Below are 18,558 nucleotides of genomic sequence, written 5' to 3'. Positions count from 1 at the left end.
GTATCTGCGTCCTCAGGACGCAGATACAGTTGATCCCAATGCTGAAGCAAGGAACCATTAGCTTCCTGCTTCAGATTTAGTTCAGAGTGGAGGATCAGAGGGAGCTACAGAGGGAATTACAGGTCTTTAATATGTAGCTGCCTTTTTTTCAAGGGACCAAAGGTAATTGGACAATTATCTCAAAAGCTATTTAATGAGCTGCATGGGCTATTCCCTCATTAATCTATCATAAATTAAGCAGGTAAAAGGTCTGGAGTTGATTCCAGGTGTGGCATTTGCATTTGGAAGCTGTTGCTGTGAACCCACAACATGAGATCAAAGGAGCTCTCAATGCAAGTGAAACAGACCATCGTTAGTCTGAAAAAAAATGAAGAAATCCATCTGCTCTAGGAGTAACCCCTAAGGTCACTGTCCACATATGGATAGTCATCCCGGGGCGTATCCAGGAGCGGAATCCCCAGTCAGAGCGTTGCCGATGGACAGAGACGTCAGGGGCTCCCTCTAGGAGAGGAATCCCTGTCCAGATCTGTTTGTCCGCCGGGGATTCCGCTCCTACAGGGAGCTACAGTGGTGCTATCAAAAGGGGGGTGCCATCTATGGGGGGTTGCTATCTACAGGGGGTTGCTGCTATCTACATGGGGGTGCCATCTACAAGGGGGTCAGAGGGAGCCCCTGACATCACTCCATATATGGACCGTGACATCAAGGGCTTTCCCAAGACAGGAGTCCCTAGCCAGAGATCTTGCAATGCTCTGGCCGGGGACTCCATTGAAAGCTCTGACTTCACTGTCCATATATTGAAACTAATGTCAAGGGCTTCCCCAGGCTCAGCGGTCAAAGTAGCGCTGTGTCCGGGGAGTACTCGGCCAGGATCAGTATTTACCGGCCATTTACAAGGATTGATTCCTAAAAACTAATCCATTGAGTTCTATGGGAGACGTCTGGCATGTTCTATTTTTTGATGGCCACTATTCACGGGCCGTTAAAAAAACGGCCGTGTGAATACACCCATAGAACTTCATTGTTCCGAAAACGGCCGTGTGAAAGACTTTAAAAAAAACTGCAGTTTTTCACTGTCGTGTGAATATAGTCTAAGTGAGCCGTCTTCAGGCTGACGAGAAGCATCGATCACCGCTGAAGATGAATGGCGCTCAGCTTCGTTTCAATGACAGTGGGCGTCTCAGCATTCGGACCCCTACCAATCCAAACTTCTATGTCTCTATGACATATCAAAAGTTTGATGAAAGTGCAATGACTCTCTAATAAATCCCCCTCAATGTATTGAACTAGACAGGTCTGCGTGTGTGGTGTGCTGGTGGGAGGTGGAGGAGATTGTTGTTCTGCTGGGGTTACCAAATGCATGGGGAGGGGGCAGTTTAGGTGATCCTTTAACAGTGGCAGCCAATATATTCAAATAAAAAAGTACCCTCTTTGGTCCAGCATCCAATCACATATCAGCCCTGGGATAATATCTCTTGGGTAGAAGACTGACTTCGCAGAAGACATGTTCGGCTCCTAGGAGCTGTTAGAGGAGGTTTTAGGGCAGACCTCCAGGACAATCTGACTGTGATGTTGGATGCTTATATGATCATTGGAAATCAGGTTCAATTTTTTTACTCCATAGGGTGGTAACACACTTGCATGAGATATGTTATCCTGTTCTAACGTGATATATCAATGTGATTTTTTTTTTTGGTCCTTCAAAAGTGCTCCATGCCCAAACTGTAGAAAATTGCATTTTATTTTTTGAGATGCTATGATCTTGTCCAAGTACGTACCCGCATCCTAAATGGGATTTTCCAATGTCATTTATGAAAGGATTGGGAAAACCTTTTGAGGTGCTAGGGTCTGGTGCTGGACGGGTTAACGTGCTGCATGAGATTTCTGCATGCGGTCGCGTGTTTATGAGGAAATTGGGGGAGATAGTTCTTAGAAATAAAGGGAAACCTTTCCCCAAAATGTTGGTCCAGATTTTTGTTCATTCTCATGATGAGATCCGATCCTGTTTTTGGTGCTAAACATCCAGCTCCCGCACAACTCGTTGTCAAATACAACTTCAGGCAATTCTAGCATAAAACAAATGTTTTTTAACCCGTTAGTGACCGGCCCATAGTGTTTCTACGTCGGTCACTAGCGGGCCTTATTCCGTCCGATGCCATAGACTTTTTACGTCGCGGCATCGGAATAAGGCCGGATTCAGACGAACGTGATTTGCATCCGTGCATTCCGCGTGGTATTCACGCGGCTCGCACGGACCTATACAAGTCTATGGGGCAGTGTAGACAGTCCGTGAGTTTTGCTCAGCGTGAGTCCGCTGAAAAAAACTCACGACATGTTCTATATTTAGGCGTTTTTCGCTCATCACGCACCCATTGAAGTGAATGGGTGCGTGAAAATCACGCATGCCCCACGGAAGCACTTCCGTGGGACAAGCGTTATTCGTGCAATAACAGTAAAAGAATGTAAACGGAAAAGCACCACGTGCTTTTCTGTTTACAAACATCCAAACGGAGTGTCATAAAGATGGCAACTGCGCGAAAAGCACGCAGCCGCGCACCATATGCTGCTGACACACGGAGCTGTCAAGTGCCTTTTGCGCATGCAAAACGCCGCGGTTTTTGCATGCGTAAAACGCTCACGTTCGTCTAAGTAAACAGAGCAGGGTGCTGTCAAATCTCCCTGCTCTGAGCTGCCAGAGGCAGCTGGGGGCGTCCCTGCTCAACCGGGTGAGATCGATATAAGTATCGATCTCACCCGTTTAACCCTTCAGATGCGGTGCTCAATAGCATGCACCGCATCTGAGTGGTTTTGGAGAGAGGGAGGGAGCTCCCTCTCATCCCACTGACACCCGGCGATAAGATCGCCGAGTGTCTGTGTCTCCAACGGCAGCCGGGGGCCTAATAAAGGCCCCCAGGTCTGCCTGTGGTGAATGCCTGCTAGGAGGGGGCACTATCTACAGGGGGCACGGTGTGTGTGTGTGGGACACAGTGTATGGTATTATTATAATCAGGGACACAGTGTATGCCACTATTATAGTTAGTGGTGCAGTGTATGGTGCTTTATTATATTTAGAGGTGTTGAGAATTTTAACTTCGTTTATATGTGCAGAAATGTTTTAAAAGTGAGAAGCTCAAGACATTGAGCGGAGAACTTCAGAAATGGGTCGTGGCCGGGAGAAATCCATCATAGAGGTCTGGACCGGAGGGAGAAGAAAAGAACTAAAATCTGAGACGTCACGGGTGAGTCACTTAGTGTAAATGTTTATTCGGCCTCTAATCAGTAATGTAGTCACTGTATCATCTGCAGTGAGATGATGGGTAGTATGATTTTTTTTGTGAAATGGCGTCTTTCACTTTCCTTTGCGACGCGATGTCCTTATCAGAGCAGGCGGACTTAGTAGTTTTGGAGGCATCATTTATGCCAGTGTACAACCCTTAAAAAAAACCTGGCGGTGGATAAATCGCTGATGAGTTACAAAGGTCGGTTCTTATTCCGCCAGTTCATTCCCTCAAAGAGAGAAAAATATAGGGTTAACATTTACAAGCTCTGTTAGAGCGGTACAGGCTATACATCTGCCTTTAGAATTTATGAAGGCAAAGACCGTAATATTAACCCCCCAGGATGTCCCAGTGAGTTAGGATGCAGTGGCAAAATAGTCTGGGACTTGATGCAGCCTCTACTGAATAAGGGTTATCGATTATACATTGATAACTTCCATATCAGTGCCACCTTCTATATCAGTGCCCCCTTCTATGTCCGTGCCCCCTGCATGCCGCAGACACGGGGGGATTGCGGAACAATCCACAAAAACAAAAGGGGCTTGCCACAGGAACTGGTGAGAAAGCGCCTGAGACGGGGGGAATCGGTCTTTGCAGTGGAAAAAATTAATGACCACAAGGATGTGTTAAGCACTGTCCACACAGACACAAAAGTGACAGTGAAAGAACGTGGTGCCACCTCTTATAAAGAGAAGCCAGTCTGCATCACAGACTATAATACATTTATGGGGGCGGTAGATTTATCTAATCAGGCTTTACAGCCATACCTGGTGCAAAGAAAATCCTGTGCCTGGTATAAAAAGGTGACCATCCACCTTATACAGATGGCAACATACAATGGCTTTGTGCTGTACAAAAAGTCAAATGGGCAAAATATTTTTTTTTCAATTTCTGTAGAACGTGATTGAACACCTTTTGTTTGAGTCCCCTGACCCCAGACACAGCCATGATGCAGAAGATGTCCGCCGGGTTGTAGAAAGTCACTTAGTACACCCTCTGTACCACCAAAAGCAATGCAGAGTGTGCAGCAAAAATGGCATACGAAGGGACACGTGATTTCATTGCCCTACATGTCCCTCTAATCCTGGTCCCTGTAACTATCCCTGCTTCAAAATATATCATACAGTCCAGCATTATTAACTTTAAGGCCGAGTTTACACGGGGCGGATACACTGCACGTAAAAGCATGCAGCGTATCCCCCGTGCGCCACAGGGAAGTCCGGGCGAAAAAACGCACCAAACTGGTGCATAATTTCACCCGGAATGCACTGCATTAACCAGCCTCCTAGCAGGCCGGCCTCCTGGGATCACGTGGCATGAAGCGTCATCCCAGGAGGCCGGCCTTCTGACGTCAACTAGGCCGGCCTCCTGGGAAAAAGTTTCATCCATGTGACCGCCACTACAACCTGTGATTTGCTGCATTATTCCAGGAAGCCTATGGGAGCTTCCTCAAATGCGCACGTCTGCGGATGTGCATCCATAGACCGTATTTTTGTCCACCCGTAAATACTGGTGCAATACGGGTCGAATACGTGTGACCAAGGACCCGTATTTACGCCAGTATTTACGGGTGGACAAAAATACGGTCGTGTGCATGAGGCCTAAGGCTGGATTGTTATAGTTTTTAAGCCAAACACCGGTGTGGATACAAAGTAGAGAACAAATATAAGGCCCCATGCACACAACCATGAAAATCGTCCGTAATTGCAGACCGCCATTATGGACCCATTCACTTCTATTGTCCACGGACACCTTCCCGTTTCTTTTCGAATATGAAAATGTCCTGGATGTTGGAGAAAGGGGCAATGGTTTGGGATCGTGTGTCACTGTATACATCAATCTTTCTATACACTCACTAGCAGATCAGGCACTACAACGCCTGTCATTTGTGTGTTATCATGAGACGCACCATAATGTCTCAGCTCAGCCTAAAAGGCACCCTCTGCCAGTAGGAGATTCATCGTTTCATCCCTCTGCCCAACTCCACTTGACACCATGTGACACCTCCACTCCTGTCACATGGGAGGTCACATGACTGTGATGCAATCAGCGTGCTGCGGCTTCTGCTGGATTGGTATCTTATGGCTGCTGCTCAGTAGTTCGCCATTATAAAGGTAACTCACAAACTACAGAGTCATCGAGCTCTGCGTCCACTATTACTGATAACTGATGTGACTCATCGACATTTACATTACGGGGACAAACGACCAGAAAATTCGGGTGGTTAATGCCAATTACGGCCACTAGATGGCGCTGTAAAATAAATGATATGTACAACGTTCTGTTGGAAACAGGTATAGTGAGTTTGACTTCAGCGTGCAGTGCCGCCTTTATTTCTGAGGCTATTTTTAGTTTCACAGTAAAACACAAATTGCTGGTGTAGTAATGGTGGGCTTAAACTGCCATGCTTGCACCCAGTCTGACAGGTGTAACTACAGAGGGTGCAGAGATAGCAGTCCCACATCATAAAACACTAGTATAAGCGGCACATAGTAGGTGGGGTACTGACATTTCCTTGCCTGATACCTTGAACATTATACACCTCACTGCTATATCACCCCTTTCCTGTTACATATGGGTGATGGTCTCCATTCGTGTTAAAGTAATAAATATGGCACATAAATGTTTCGAGCATGCTACGCTTTCACACACGAGCAGTAGTGGCGCGGTTGGAAACCATATCAGTTGCCTAAACATGCTGTACGTTGCGTGTGAGAGTCCGCATTGTGGCCGCTACACTGGAATGAGTCTATTGACAGCATGTTCTTCCTTTTGTGCAATAAATGCATAGTGTGATTGGAAATTCTATAAAGTAAAATACCAGACATTATATTCCATTGCATGCAGGCATTGAACCGCCTGAGGCACGTTGGAGGGAGCCGGAGATCTTTGCACAGCAGGACCCTGGGGTGACATGTGGGGATCAGCCTATTTCCAAGCAATAATTAATTTTCATTTCCGATGGCTGTAAGGCACACGCTGCAGAAATCCATACACATCAGAAACAACCCCATGCAGAGGAATGGAACGGATTTTTCGTTGCAAAAACTTCTGCAACGTGCAGGGGTTTTCCGGGGACCAAAAATTGCTTTGCATTCATACTTTTATGTAAAAAGAAGTCACTAATGTACTTTAATTAAAAATTCGGTGCTAAATGGTGCCGTTCAAATCCGGTGAACTGTTCCCGAAAGTCCTGGAGCTTTTCTAATATTGATGACGCGCCGACACGGTCCCACGTCACTGAGGGCTTGCTTCTTGTGTGGTGTGTGTCAGCGTATTATCGATTGCATGACCGCAAGGACCTGTCGCATTGCCTATTGCTGGAGTCCCTGAGCAAAGAATTGGCTAGCGCTTTGCTCGGGACTCCAGCACTGCTCCTGACATTTGGTCAGTGACTTCAGGGGTTTCCTATAGCTGGAGTTCCCGAGCAGAGCATCAGCTGATGCTCTGCTCGGGGACTTCAGTACTGCTGCCGACGTCACTCTCCATATATGGACAGCGACTTCAGGGGTTTCCTATCGCTTTTAACCCTGGGCGGGCTAAAAATAGTAATAAAAAAAATGGGAAAAAACTTGTTAAAAATATATAAAAAGAACGCCAAGAACGCAAACAAAAATAAACATAAACACATTTAGGTATTCCCACGTCCGAAAATGCCTGAACTATAAAAATGTTAAAATATATATCCAGTACGTTGAACGCTGTAGCGGGAAAAAAATAAAAAATAAATAAAATGGACAAATCACTGTCTTTTTGCCACTTCAACCCCCCCCCCCCCCGAATTTTTTTATAAAAAGTGATTGAAGTAATATCAATAAAAAAAATTTTTTTCCCTGTACAAAAAGACGCCTTACAATAACATATAAAAAAGTTACAGGTGTCACAATATGGTGATGCAAAAAAATTATTCTTTTTTTTTTTTTTTAAAAAACCTTTACAATTTTTTTAACAAAAAAAAAAATATAAATTTGATATCACCATGATCGTACTGACCCGCAGAGTAAAAGTCACGTTTTATTTTCACCGTACAGTGAACACCATAAAAAAGAAACCCATAAGAAAATGGTGCAACTAATGTTTTGTTTCCAATTCCACCGCACTCTGAATTTTTTTACCGCGTTTCAGTACATCAGACGTAAACCAGCACTGTCTGTATGTTGCGGTGATGTGCTTTCTCTCCCCCACATATCTATATACTAATGGAACCTCTCATATTTTTGTACTTATGGCATACCCGTGTTGAGGGTTTTTTGATACCTGATCCACCTATCTACTTTCAATTTTAAAACATCTCGTTGTGTATTTGTGTTTTTATATTTGTGTATTTTCGATTGTAATAATAAAATTATTTTTCTTGTGTACTTATAGTCTATGACTCCTTTTTCTCTTGGTTTCTAATGTAAATGTGGAGTTTTCGCTAGTTTATAGTGACATTTTTGGAGGTAGTACATTTCGCCTTGCGGGTGATACCTAGCCAAATTACCATACCTGTGAGACTTTTTGGTTGTTAATTGTAATATTAAATAGCTTCATCAAAAAGTACAATTTGTCCCTCGTATGTCTTTGTCAACGAAAAAATAACTTTTTGAAGCAGGGAGGAAAAAACTAAAACATAAAAACTAAAATTAGCCTGGTCCTGAAAGGGTTCAACTGTTGAGGTAGGTACAAAAAGTGTCTAAAAAAAACCCCAACAAAATATGGTGCACATTTTTTAGGTGCAATTCTGCCTCATTTTGCTTAATAAATCTGGCGGAAAATATAAAATGTTATTATTTAGTGAGAAACATTGTTAAAATGCTGGAATGATATGTGTCGCAGGTTTCACGTGCAGGTGGTATGGAGTTTAGACCAACAAAAATCCCTGTTCCTGAATACTCAGAAGTAGATAAAGACCGGTTTCTACAGGAAATTTATAGTGTGGTAAGTGTTTACCGTGAATATATATAATCTGCCAGTGTACGACAAGCGCGGAGCGATAAGTTTCACCGTGTTCTCCAGATATCAGACAGACGCTTGCTTCTTTTTATGTGCTGTGTAGTATTCTTTATATTGATAGTTTTAATATTAAATTTCTCTTATCACAAGTATATTACAAGGATTAGGAGCCTTTAATAAATCAGTCCTAGTCAACACCTGCAATATTGTGAGATATCTTTGCATTAAATCTTATGCAGCATTCGTGCGCCTCATCAATATATGTCATATAACCCCTAAGGGTATGTGCACACGATGAGAGGCTTTTACGTCTGAAAAGACAGACTGTTTTCAGGAGAAAACAGCTGCCTCGTTTCACACGTAAAAGCTCCTGCTCGCATTTTGCGAGGCTTCTCTGACAGCCGTAAATTTTGAGCTGCTCTTCATTGACTTCAATGAAGAACGGCTCAAATTACCTCTGAAAGAAGTGTCCTGCACTTCTTTTGACGAGGCTGTATTTTTACGCGTCGTCGTTTGACAGGTTGTCTGCACAGTACGTCGGCAAACCCATTCAAATGAATGGGCAGATGTTTGCCGACGTATTGTAGACCTATTTTCAGGCGTAAAATGAGGCATAATACGCCTCGTTTACGCCTGAAAATAAGTCGTGTGAGCCCAGCCTTAGGGTATGTGCACACGTAGTGACCAAAAACGTCTGAAAATACGGAGCTGTTTTCAAGGGAAAACAGCCCCTGATTTTCAGAAGTTTTTTGAGCAACTCACGTTTTTCGCGGCGTTTTCGCTGCGTTTTTTACGTCCGTTTTTGGAGCTGTTTTCATTGGAGTCTATGGCTATGTTCACACGGAGTATTTTGCAGGAGGAATATCTGCCTCAAAATTCCGTTTGGAAGTTTGAGGCAGATTTTCCTCTCCCTGCATGCCGTTTTTGGCGGCGTTTTTCGCCCGCGGCCATAAAACACTGCGAAATACGCTTTCTCTGCCTCCCATTGAAGTCAATGGGAGGTCAGAGGCGGAAGCGCCCGAAGATAGGGCATGTCGCTTCTTTTTCCCGCGAGGCAGTTTTACTTTTACTCGCGGGAAAAAGACGCCGACGCCTCCCATTGAAATCAATGGGAGGCATTTTCGGCCCGTTTTTGCCGAGTTTTGCGACCCGGTTTCCGCGTAAAAAAACTCGGCAAAATATTCCGTGTGAACCCAGCCTATGAGAAAACGGCTCCAAAAACGTCCAAAGAAGTGTCCTGCACTTCTTTGACGAGGCTGCATTTTTACGCGTCGTCGTTTGACAGCTGTCAAATGACGACGGGTAAATGACAGGTTGTCTGCACAGTACGTCGGCAAACCCATTCAAATGAATGGGCAGATGTTTGCCGACGTATTGTAGCCGTATTTTCAGACGTAAAACTAGGCATAATATGCCTCGTTTACGTCTGAAAATAGGTCGTGTGAACCCAGCCTTAGAAATACATATTGCACTGCAATCTAGCGTGAACATACGTGTGGGATAGTCGTGAGATATATCACCGTGGAGCACATGCCATAGGTTAGGGCTCTGCTGCGACTTTGTAGTGCGACTTACCAATTCCTCTGGACTGCAGCTGTAGCTCGATAGTTGAAATTGAAAAGTTACAGTAAGGGAATGTTCATATGGCTTTCCGCAGCGAATCTGACAAAAAAGCTGCATGGAACTCCATCGGAAACTCTGCAACAAATTGTGTTAATTTGGTGGCGATTTTCAGGCAGAATGGCCGCTACGGAAAAAAAAGTCCATACTCACCTTCTGTGGCGTTGCCACTTCTGGTCTCCCTGCAGCTGACCACCTGTGATGATTCTGCATCCCATGTGACCGCTGCAGCCTGTGATTGGCAGTAGCAGTCACATGGGACGCAGCGTCATTCAAGGAGGATGACAGCACAGAGAACAGCTGAGGAGACAAGGAGCCGTCACTTTGGAGGTGATTATGGCTTTTTTTCTATTTCTATTTTAGACAGGTATTAGGTATTTTTTTCTTTCCCTACTTACGTTTTATTCTGCTTTCCGCAGCAAAAATCGTCACTAAAATGCAATTATTCCGCAGTATTAATTGACTTGCTGCGGATTAAAAATCCACTCTGCAGGTCAATTTATGAACATTTTTTTCTGCAGTTTCCTTCCGCAGTGTCATCCACTTTGCTGCTACTGTAAAACGCTGCGTATCTTCCATCCGCAAATGCGGAAGAAAAATCTGCAGCAAATCAGTTACGTGTGAACATAGCCTAAGATAAGTCACAGTGAATCCCTAGCCTTAGTCAGCATTTGGACCAGCTGAAATTTTCAGGGGAGAAATATGTAAGACTTGGGACTGCCACTGAGACGACTACAATAAGGTAGTAAACGTTTTATAGTTAGTAATTTATTTTTATGTATATTTTTAAGAGAAAGCCAGCTGTACTGAAGAACTTGGATTTGGGAGCTTGTAAAACAGAATGGACTGTGGACTATATGAGCAGGAAGGGCGGAGGGCGAGAAGTGAAGATTCATGTGTCTGAGGTGCCCCAGATGGATTTTATTCAGAAGAATTTCATTTACAGGTGATGAACGTTAAAGAGCTGGGAGATTCCCTGTATACATTTATATATGACCTGTATAATAGTACAATTGTTAACCCGATTCCTCTATTTCAGGTCTTTACCATTTGATGTATTTGTACGTAGAGCAGCTGAGAACAAACACAAGGAGTTCTTTATCTCGGAGGTATATTCACATGAACATCATGTCATATCCGATTTTTATACATTTGACACTGCTTGAAAATCAAACTCCAAACCTACAACCATCATGTGCAGCAGTAAGGGTATGTTCACACGGCCTATTTACGAACGTAATTCGGGCGTTTTAACCCCCGAATTACGTCCGAAATTACGGCTTGAAAGCGTTGCCAAACAACTGCCCATTGAAAGCAATGGGCTGACGTTTGTCTGTTCACACGAGGCGTATATTTACGCGTCGCTGTCAAAGAAGTGTCATGTCACTTCTTCAGATGTAAATGGAGCCGTTTTCCATGGACTCAATGGAAAACCACCTCCAGTTACGTCCGTAATGGACGCGGCGTTCAAGCGCCTGCACATGCCGTTACGGCTGAAATGACGGGGCTGTTTTCTCCTGAAAACAGCCCCGTAATTTCAGCCGTTACGGACGCTGCCGTGTGAACATACCCTAAGCGTACTGACATCTAACCAGAGTTAGGAAACAGGGATTTTATTCTTTAATCTTGGTTGTTCATGCCTTAAACTGTTAACATTGTCACCCAGAGTCATGCTCAATAGCACATTATTTCTATGCCTCATGATCGGTACTTTGGATGGCTGTTTAGTGGGTACGAGAATATGTGAGATGTCCTAATCTAACTGGGTCTGATCTGGAGACCGCTTTCCTTTAAACGATTACCTCCTTTTATACAATATTTTGCCTGAATTCTGGGGATAAAGTATGTGGAAATGGATCTGGTCTTTGAGATACAGAATACTATTTCTATGCAGTATCTTCTTCCCCGCTGTCCCACCTAAGTTTTATATTGTCATGGTCTGATAAAATAAAATACTGGGGCAGGACTGCCTTTGTGTCCCCCAGTCTGACTATTGTTTATTATATTTCTATAACAGGAAGACTGTATTAATATCTTGCCAACTCAGCATTTTGAAATTTTTTCTATTAGGATGAAAAATATTATCTTCGATCCTTGGGTGAAGACCCTCGCAAGGTAAAAAGTAAGCAGTATATGAAAAACACTGGGAAGTGCACATTCATTGTTATGTTTGTGTAGCCTGCGAGTATATACTTGCTCAGTCCGTATAGACCGAAAATTAGACAATTTAAAATAGTTTTAATAGTTTTTATCTCATTTATTAATTTTTTACGTTCACGGTTTCAGCTTCACAGGGCCTTCCTTACTAATGCACCCAAGTACCTATAAGTAACTTATGGGAATGTCTCTTTATCGATATTGCTGTGTAATGGGAAGCAGGTAATGTGGCGCTTCATTTCTGAGACCACATTCAGACAACTGTGTTTGGACTGTGATATACGGACGTATGTTGGTAGTATTTCCCGGACCAAACCCAGTTCATGGAGCCGGGCTCCTAACCTCAAAATTATCTATAAGTCTAGGAGTCCCTGCCTCCTCGCGGGAATACTGTCGCACACTGTAATAGTGTTTTCAGTGCGGGACAGTATTCCTGCAGGGAGGTAGGGACTCCTAGCATCATAGATAACTATGATGCTAGGAGCCCGTCTCCCTGAACTGTGGTCGCGCTGGGAAATATGGCCGACATACAGTCGGTATATCATAGACCCAACATGGCTGTCTGAATGAGGCCTTAAAAAGATACATTATGTAATTAACAAAGAATTTGGTATTTTTTCAGATTTTTTGTTTTCAAAATCTCCAATGATTCACTTTAATGGTGTTGGATCTTACTTTAATTATCAAAGTGATAGTGGCTCTAGATTTTAGTAAAATGCGTAATCATATCTTTCACACCACCTTCTGTTTTGTTGACACTGTGTTTTCTATATGCAGGATATTGCAGACATCAGAAAACAATTTCCAGAGCTGGCAGAAGACATTCAGATTCCAGAATTCTTTGAGAAGGACCAATTGTTCTCCAGTGTCTTCCGTATAAGCTCGCCCGGACTACAGCTATGGACGCACTACGATGTATGATATAACTAAAGAAATATAAACATATGGTTTGAACAGGGAACAGTAAGCCCTGCAGAAAAGAGTGTATTTCACATTGATGACATGCAGGCGAATACAAATGCAGCTTTCACTTTAGACAAGCGAACCATCAAATTGGAACTTTTATTTAAAGGGGTATTCCCAGAATTGACAATTATCACAAGCATAGCTGATAAGTGGTTCATCACTGGTGGCCCCACCACTGGGATTCCCATCGATTGCTCGACCGCAGTGAGGAGAACTTTGAACGGAGCCGCGGTCTAGTAAAATCTATAGGACTGACGAAAACAGTCAAGTACAGCGCTTGGCTGTTTCTGTCAATTTTATAGACATTGAGTGGAGTGGCGGACAAATTCTTGTCTGCAGCTCCATTCAATCTTCTACTCACTGCGGGGGGTGCACACTTCTCTTAATAAATAAACACTCGATCATCTGCTGGTCGTATATCTTTTTAAAAAAGTAAAATTTTATAATTGTCGTCGAGGGAGGAGTTGTTGCTACAACCGGAGTCATAGTTATAAGTCTGCAGTAATCCTGAAGAGAGCGCTCTAGCCTGCCTTCTCCCGCTCCCTTTACCATACACTGACGGCTTTCAGTCAATGGTTAGGGGGAAAGGAGGAGGCGAACGAAGGGAGCCGAGCGGATTTTCCACTATAATATGCTGCCCTTAAATTGGGCTGTATATTCTGAAGACTTGAAAAAGATTTCCAATATCAATCCGGCAAAGAAAACACATGCATGGTTAGTCCGTAGATGTGGCCGCCTATCTTCACTTGACAAGTTTGCTTTCTGTTAGTTTCTTCTGCTTCGCATTCAGTAAGATAACTTTCAGTATGTTACGTTACTTACTATCCTTGCTCTTATACTGTATCTCTAACTGGAAACTCTTCTACTTTTAGGTCATGGATAACTTGCTGATTCAAGTGACAGGAACCAAAAGAGTGGTCTTATACAGTCCACGGGATGCGCCATATTTATATTTATCAGGTAGAGAAAGTAGAACATTATTGAATATTATTTCATTGGTCTAGCACTTACAGTATACCCGTATGTAAGCAGTAGAGATAACCCAGAAGAGATCACGGGAAGCTTCTTCATGTGCACCAGCTCTGAGGGTGATTGAGGTAGAAATGTTCTTGTCACTTTGTGCTCCAGATCACTTCATAAAGATTCATGGACATCCAGATTTGGTGAGTGGGAAGGCAATGAAAGCCCAAGATTCAATCCTTAGTTTTATGATGCCACTTTAGAATCGCTTTAGCAGTGTTTATGGGGCTATAATTCCAGAATATGGGAATATCATGGCTCGATTGTATTCATAAACATGCACCTTGTTCTACAAAATGCTTTCATATTCCTTGACTGTATTGGCAATGTAGAGCAATAATGAAACAGAATCCCCATATCATTAGACATCAACCACCAGGAGACAGTCAGGCTGGGTTCACATGAGCATGTTCGGTCCGTAATGGACGGAACGTATTTCGGCCGGAAGTCCCGGACCGAACACACTGCAGGGAGCCGGGCTCCTAGCATCATAGTTCTGTACGTACGACGCTAGGAGTCCCTGCCTCGCTGCGGGACAACTGTCCTGTACTGTAATCATGTTTTCAGTATGGGACAGTAGTTCCACTGAGAGGCAGGGACTCCTAGCGTCGTACATAACTATGATGTTAGGAGCCCGGCTCCCTGCACTGAGTTCAGTCCGGGACTTGCGGCCGAAATACGTTCCGTCCATTACGGACGTAATGTGCTCGTGTGAATCCAGCCTTAAAGGCCTATTGCATTTTCCAATAAATATATCAACACTTCGGCAGTAAACAAATTGCTATGGCCTCCTATATGACTTAGGCTCCATACACAATCTACCTATACATTTGAATTGTCTCTGCCAGTGGGGGTTGACTTGCAGCTTTTCCTCCTGACTGATGCAGTTTGTCCATTTTGACCGTAACCAATAAAATGTGTGAAGGACACGTCTGCAGTTTGGTCTTTGGAAGTCTTGTTAGTTGTGAGGAAATTCCTAACATTAATCTCACTAATAAGATTTCAAAAATGTAACTGGTTTTCTTTTTCCAGGTGACAAATCTGAAGTGTTAGATGTAGATAATCCAGACTTGGTCAAATTTCCTCTTTTTTCACAAGCTCGAAGATATGAATGTACCTTACAGGCTGGAGATGTGCTATTTATTCCAGGTTAATAATTTTATTTGTATTAAAACATGCCACAGCGTTGTCTAAGGGCTGCCATTCATTGATGGCATATTACTAGGATGTTTCATTAATGGTTGATTTGGACTGCTGTGGCCCGTATGATCGCTAAAACAATGAGGCGGCGCTGACTAGAAAAGCGCTGTGCAACTCCGGCTCCACTCCGCTGTCTCTGGAAGTTCCCAGAACTTGATCAGCATTTTGTATTAGTATTTACAGTGAAGGAAATAAGTACTTGATCCCTTGCTGATTTTGTAAGTTTGCCCACTGTCAAAGTCATGAACAGTCTAGAATTTTTAGGCTAGGTTAATTTTACCAGTGAGAGATAGATTATATTAAAAAAAAAAAAGAAAATCACATTGTCAAAATTATATATATTTATTTGCATTGTGCACAGAGAAATACGTATTTGATCCCTTACCAACCATTAAGAGTTCAGCCTCCTCCAGACCAGTTACACGCTCCAAATCAACTTGGTGCCTGCATTAAAGACAGCTGTCTTACATGGTCACCAGTATAAAAGACTCCTGTCCACAGACTCAATTAATCAGTCTGACTCTAACCTCTACAACATGGGCAAGACCAAAGAGCTTTCTAAGGATGTCAGGGACAAGATCATAGACCTGCACAAGGCTGGAATGGGCTACAAAACCATAAGTAAGACGCTGGGTGAGAAGGAGACAACTGTTGGTGCAATAGTAAGAAAATGGAAGACATACAAAATGACTGTCAATCGACATCGATCTGGGGCTCCATGCAAAATCTCACCTCGTGGGGTATCCTTAATCCTGAGGAAGGTGAGAGCTCAGCCGAAAACTACACGGGGGGAACTTGTTAATGATCTCAAGGCAGCTGGGACAACAGTCACCAAGAAAACCATTGGTAACACATTACGCCGTAATGGATTAAAATCCTGCAGTGCCCGCAAGGTCCCCCTGCTCAAGAAGGCACATGTACAGGCCCGTCTGAAGTTTGCAAATGAACATCTGGATGATTCTGAGAGTGATTGGGAGAAGGTGATGTGGTCAGATGAGACTAAAATTGAGCTCTTTGGCATTAACTCAACTCGCCGTGTTTGGAGGAAGAGAAATGCTGCCTATGACCCAAAGAACACCGTCCCCACTGTCAAGCATGGAGGTGGAAACATTATGTTTTGGGGGTGTTTCTCTGCTAAGGGCACAGGACTACTTCACCGCATCAATGGGAGAATGGATGGAGCCATGTATCGTCAAATCCTGAGTGACAACCTCCTTCCCTCCACCAGGACATTAAAAATGGCTCGTAGCTGGGTCTTCCAGCACGACAATGACCCGAAACATACAGCCAAAGCAACAAAGGAGTGGCTCAAAAAGAAGCACATTAAGGTCATGGAGTGGCCTAGCCAGTCTCCAGACCTTAATCCCATCGAAAACTTATGGAGGGAGCTGAAGATTCGAGTTGCCAAGCGACAGCCTCGAAATCGTAATGATTTACAGATGATCTGCAAAGAGGAGTGGGCCAAAATTCCATCTAACATGTGTGCAAACCTCATCATCAACTACAAAAAACCTCCTACTGCTGTGCTTGCCAACAAGGGTTTTGCCACCAAGTATTAAGTCTTGTTTGCCAAAGGGATCAAATACTTATTTCTCTGTGCACAATGCAAATAAATATATATATAATTTTGACTGTGATATTTTTTTTTTTTTAATATAATCTATCTCTCACTGGTAAAATTAACCTAGCCTAAAAATTCTAGACTGTTCATGTCTTTGACAGTGGGCAAACTTACAAAATCACTTATTTCCTTCACTGTATCAGCCAGTATTGGAACCGGAAAGATTTTGAACCATTTCCATGTTTTAGACTGGTTTTGTCTCGCAAATACTGATGTAAAATACTGACGTAACATACTGACCAATATATTGCCATGTAAATGAGGCCTTAGGAGGGCTGGGCTCTTGAATACAATGAACTCATAAGCTAGCTCTGCTTGAGTCTGCTGCATTGCTTTTTATATATATATATACACACACACACACACACATAGCTCAGGACCGTTGCCTTACAGCGCTAGGGTTTGAATCTTACCAAGGACAACGTCTGCATGGAGTTTGCATGTTCTCTCAGTGTTTGCGTGGGTTTCAAGTTTCCTGCCACCCAAACATACAGATAAGAATTTATATTACAAACCATAAGGGGAACAGGGACCAATGTGAGTGATGACAGTCTCTGTCCAGCACTGCTGAATATGTTGGCATTATACAGCATACATTACTAAAATAAATAAATGAATATATAGTTTATCTTCTATCATGTCTATATCACATATCAATTTGTTATTCTGGTCATTCATCAATTTATAAAAAATTTTCATTTGTATTTACGCTCACGAGCATGTCTTTCTGTTTGATGTGTTAGTCCCTGCCTCTCCGCGGAACTACTGTCCTGTACTGAAAACATGTTTTCAGTACTGGACAGTTTTCCCGCAGCGAGGCAGCGACTCCTAGCGTTATAGATAATGATGATGCTAGGAGCCCAGCTCCCTGCAGTGTGCTCAGTCCGGGAAATGCGGCCAACCTGCGGACCGTATATATCACGGACTGAACGCGCTCGTGTGAATCCGGCCTTATATTGACTAGTAAGGTTGCGTCAAAATGTCTGTGTGAATAACCGTACTTTCCCTTGGTTTAGCCCTCTGGTTTCACAATACAGTTGCTGAGGAGTTTGGAGTAGGAGTAAATGTCTTTTGGAAGCATCTACCATCTAAATGCTATGATAAAACAGATACTTATGGAAACAAGGATCCCACAGCAGCCTCAAGAGCAGTGCAGATTTTGGACCGAGCACTAAAGACACTTGATGAATTGCCTGAGGAATATAAAGATTTTTATGCTAGGAAAATGGTATTGCGGATACAGAATAAAGCCTATAGTAGACACTTTGAATAAAATGGGTTACATAGAGTGGAAGTTGAATTTCTCCTCTATAACTAGGAAAATGTATTGACTTTTACAATCTGTAGTTAAGGCTTGTCCACACGTAACGGATTTTCTGCAAAGAATTTTAGCAGCATTTATGCATCAACTAGCAGACAATCCGCTGCGGAACATCCACACCATTATATGCGTTCTTTACGGCGGAAAATAGTACAGATTTTTGTTTCATTTTTTTCAAGGGCTGTGTGATGGTGATATTTCCTCTTCCTGTAATGTCAATTCCAACCTTTGTAAGAAATTCTGCAGTGTTTCCGCAGCAAATTACGCAGTACATCAGAAAAACGCAGGAAATCACTCCACTTTCCGCTGCAATAATTGACAAGCTGCGGAGCTAAAATAATGCATCGCAGGTGAATTTCTGGACTGAATTTTTCCACATCGTGTGGATGACATTTGTTAAATTACACTCACTTTGCCGCTACTGTATTCCGGGAAAATAT

General features: G+C 43.1%; 1 protein-coding gene across 1 annotated transcript; it reads left to right on the top strand.

Annotated features, from left to right (window-relative positions):
• The first annotated feature begins 5,288 nt into the window (after window positions 1-5,288).
• On the top strand, window positions 5,289-18,086 carry TYW5 (tRNA-yW synthesizing protein 5). The gene is made up of 9 exons (XM_075829789.1): window positions 5,289-5,392; window positions 8,097-8,198; window positions 10,625-10,779; window positions 10,873-10,942; window positions 11,904-11,948; window positions 12,768-12,905; window positions 13,829-13,916; window positions 15,009-15,125; window positions 17,814-18,086. The coding sequence occupies exons 2-9, from the start codon at window positions 8,115-8,117 to the stop codon at window positions 18,068-18,070; spliced, it is 954 nt and encodes a 317-aa protein (XP_075685904.1). The 5' UTR covers window positions 5,289-5,392; window positions 8,097-8,114; the 3' UTR covers window positions 18,071-18,086.
• Window positions 18,087-18,558: the final 472 nt, after the last annotated feature.

The sequence above is a fragment of the Rhinoderma darwinii genome, chromosome 6 (genome assembly GCF_050947455.1).
Source record: "Rhinoderma darwinii isolate aRhiDar2 chromosome 6, aRhiDar2.hap1, whole genome shotgun sequence".
Classification (NCBI taxonomy): Eukaryota; Metazoa; Chordata; class Amphibia; order Anura; family Rhinodermatidae; genus Rhinoderma; species Rhinoderma darwinii.
Note: the sequence above shows the minus strand (reverse complement) of the source record. Positions and strands in the feature narration are given on the sequence as shown.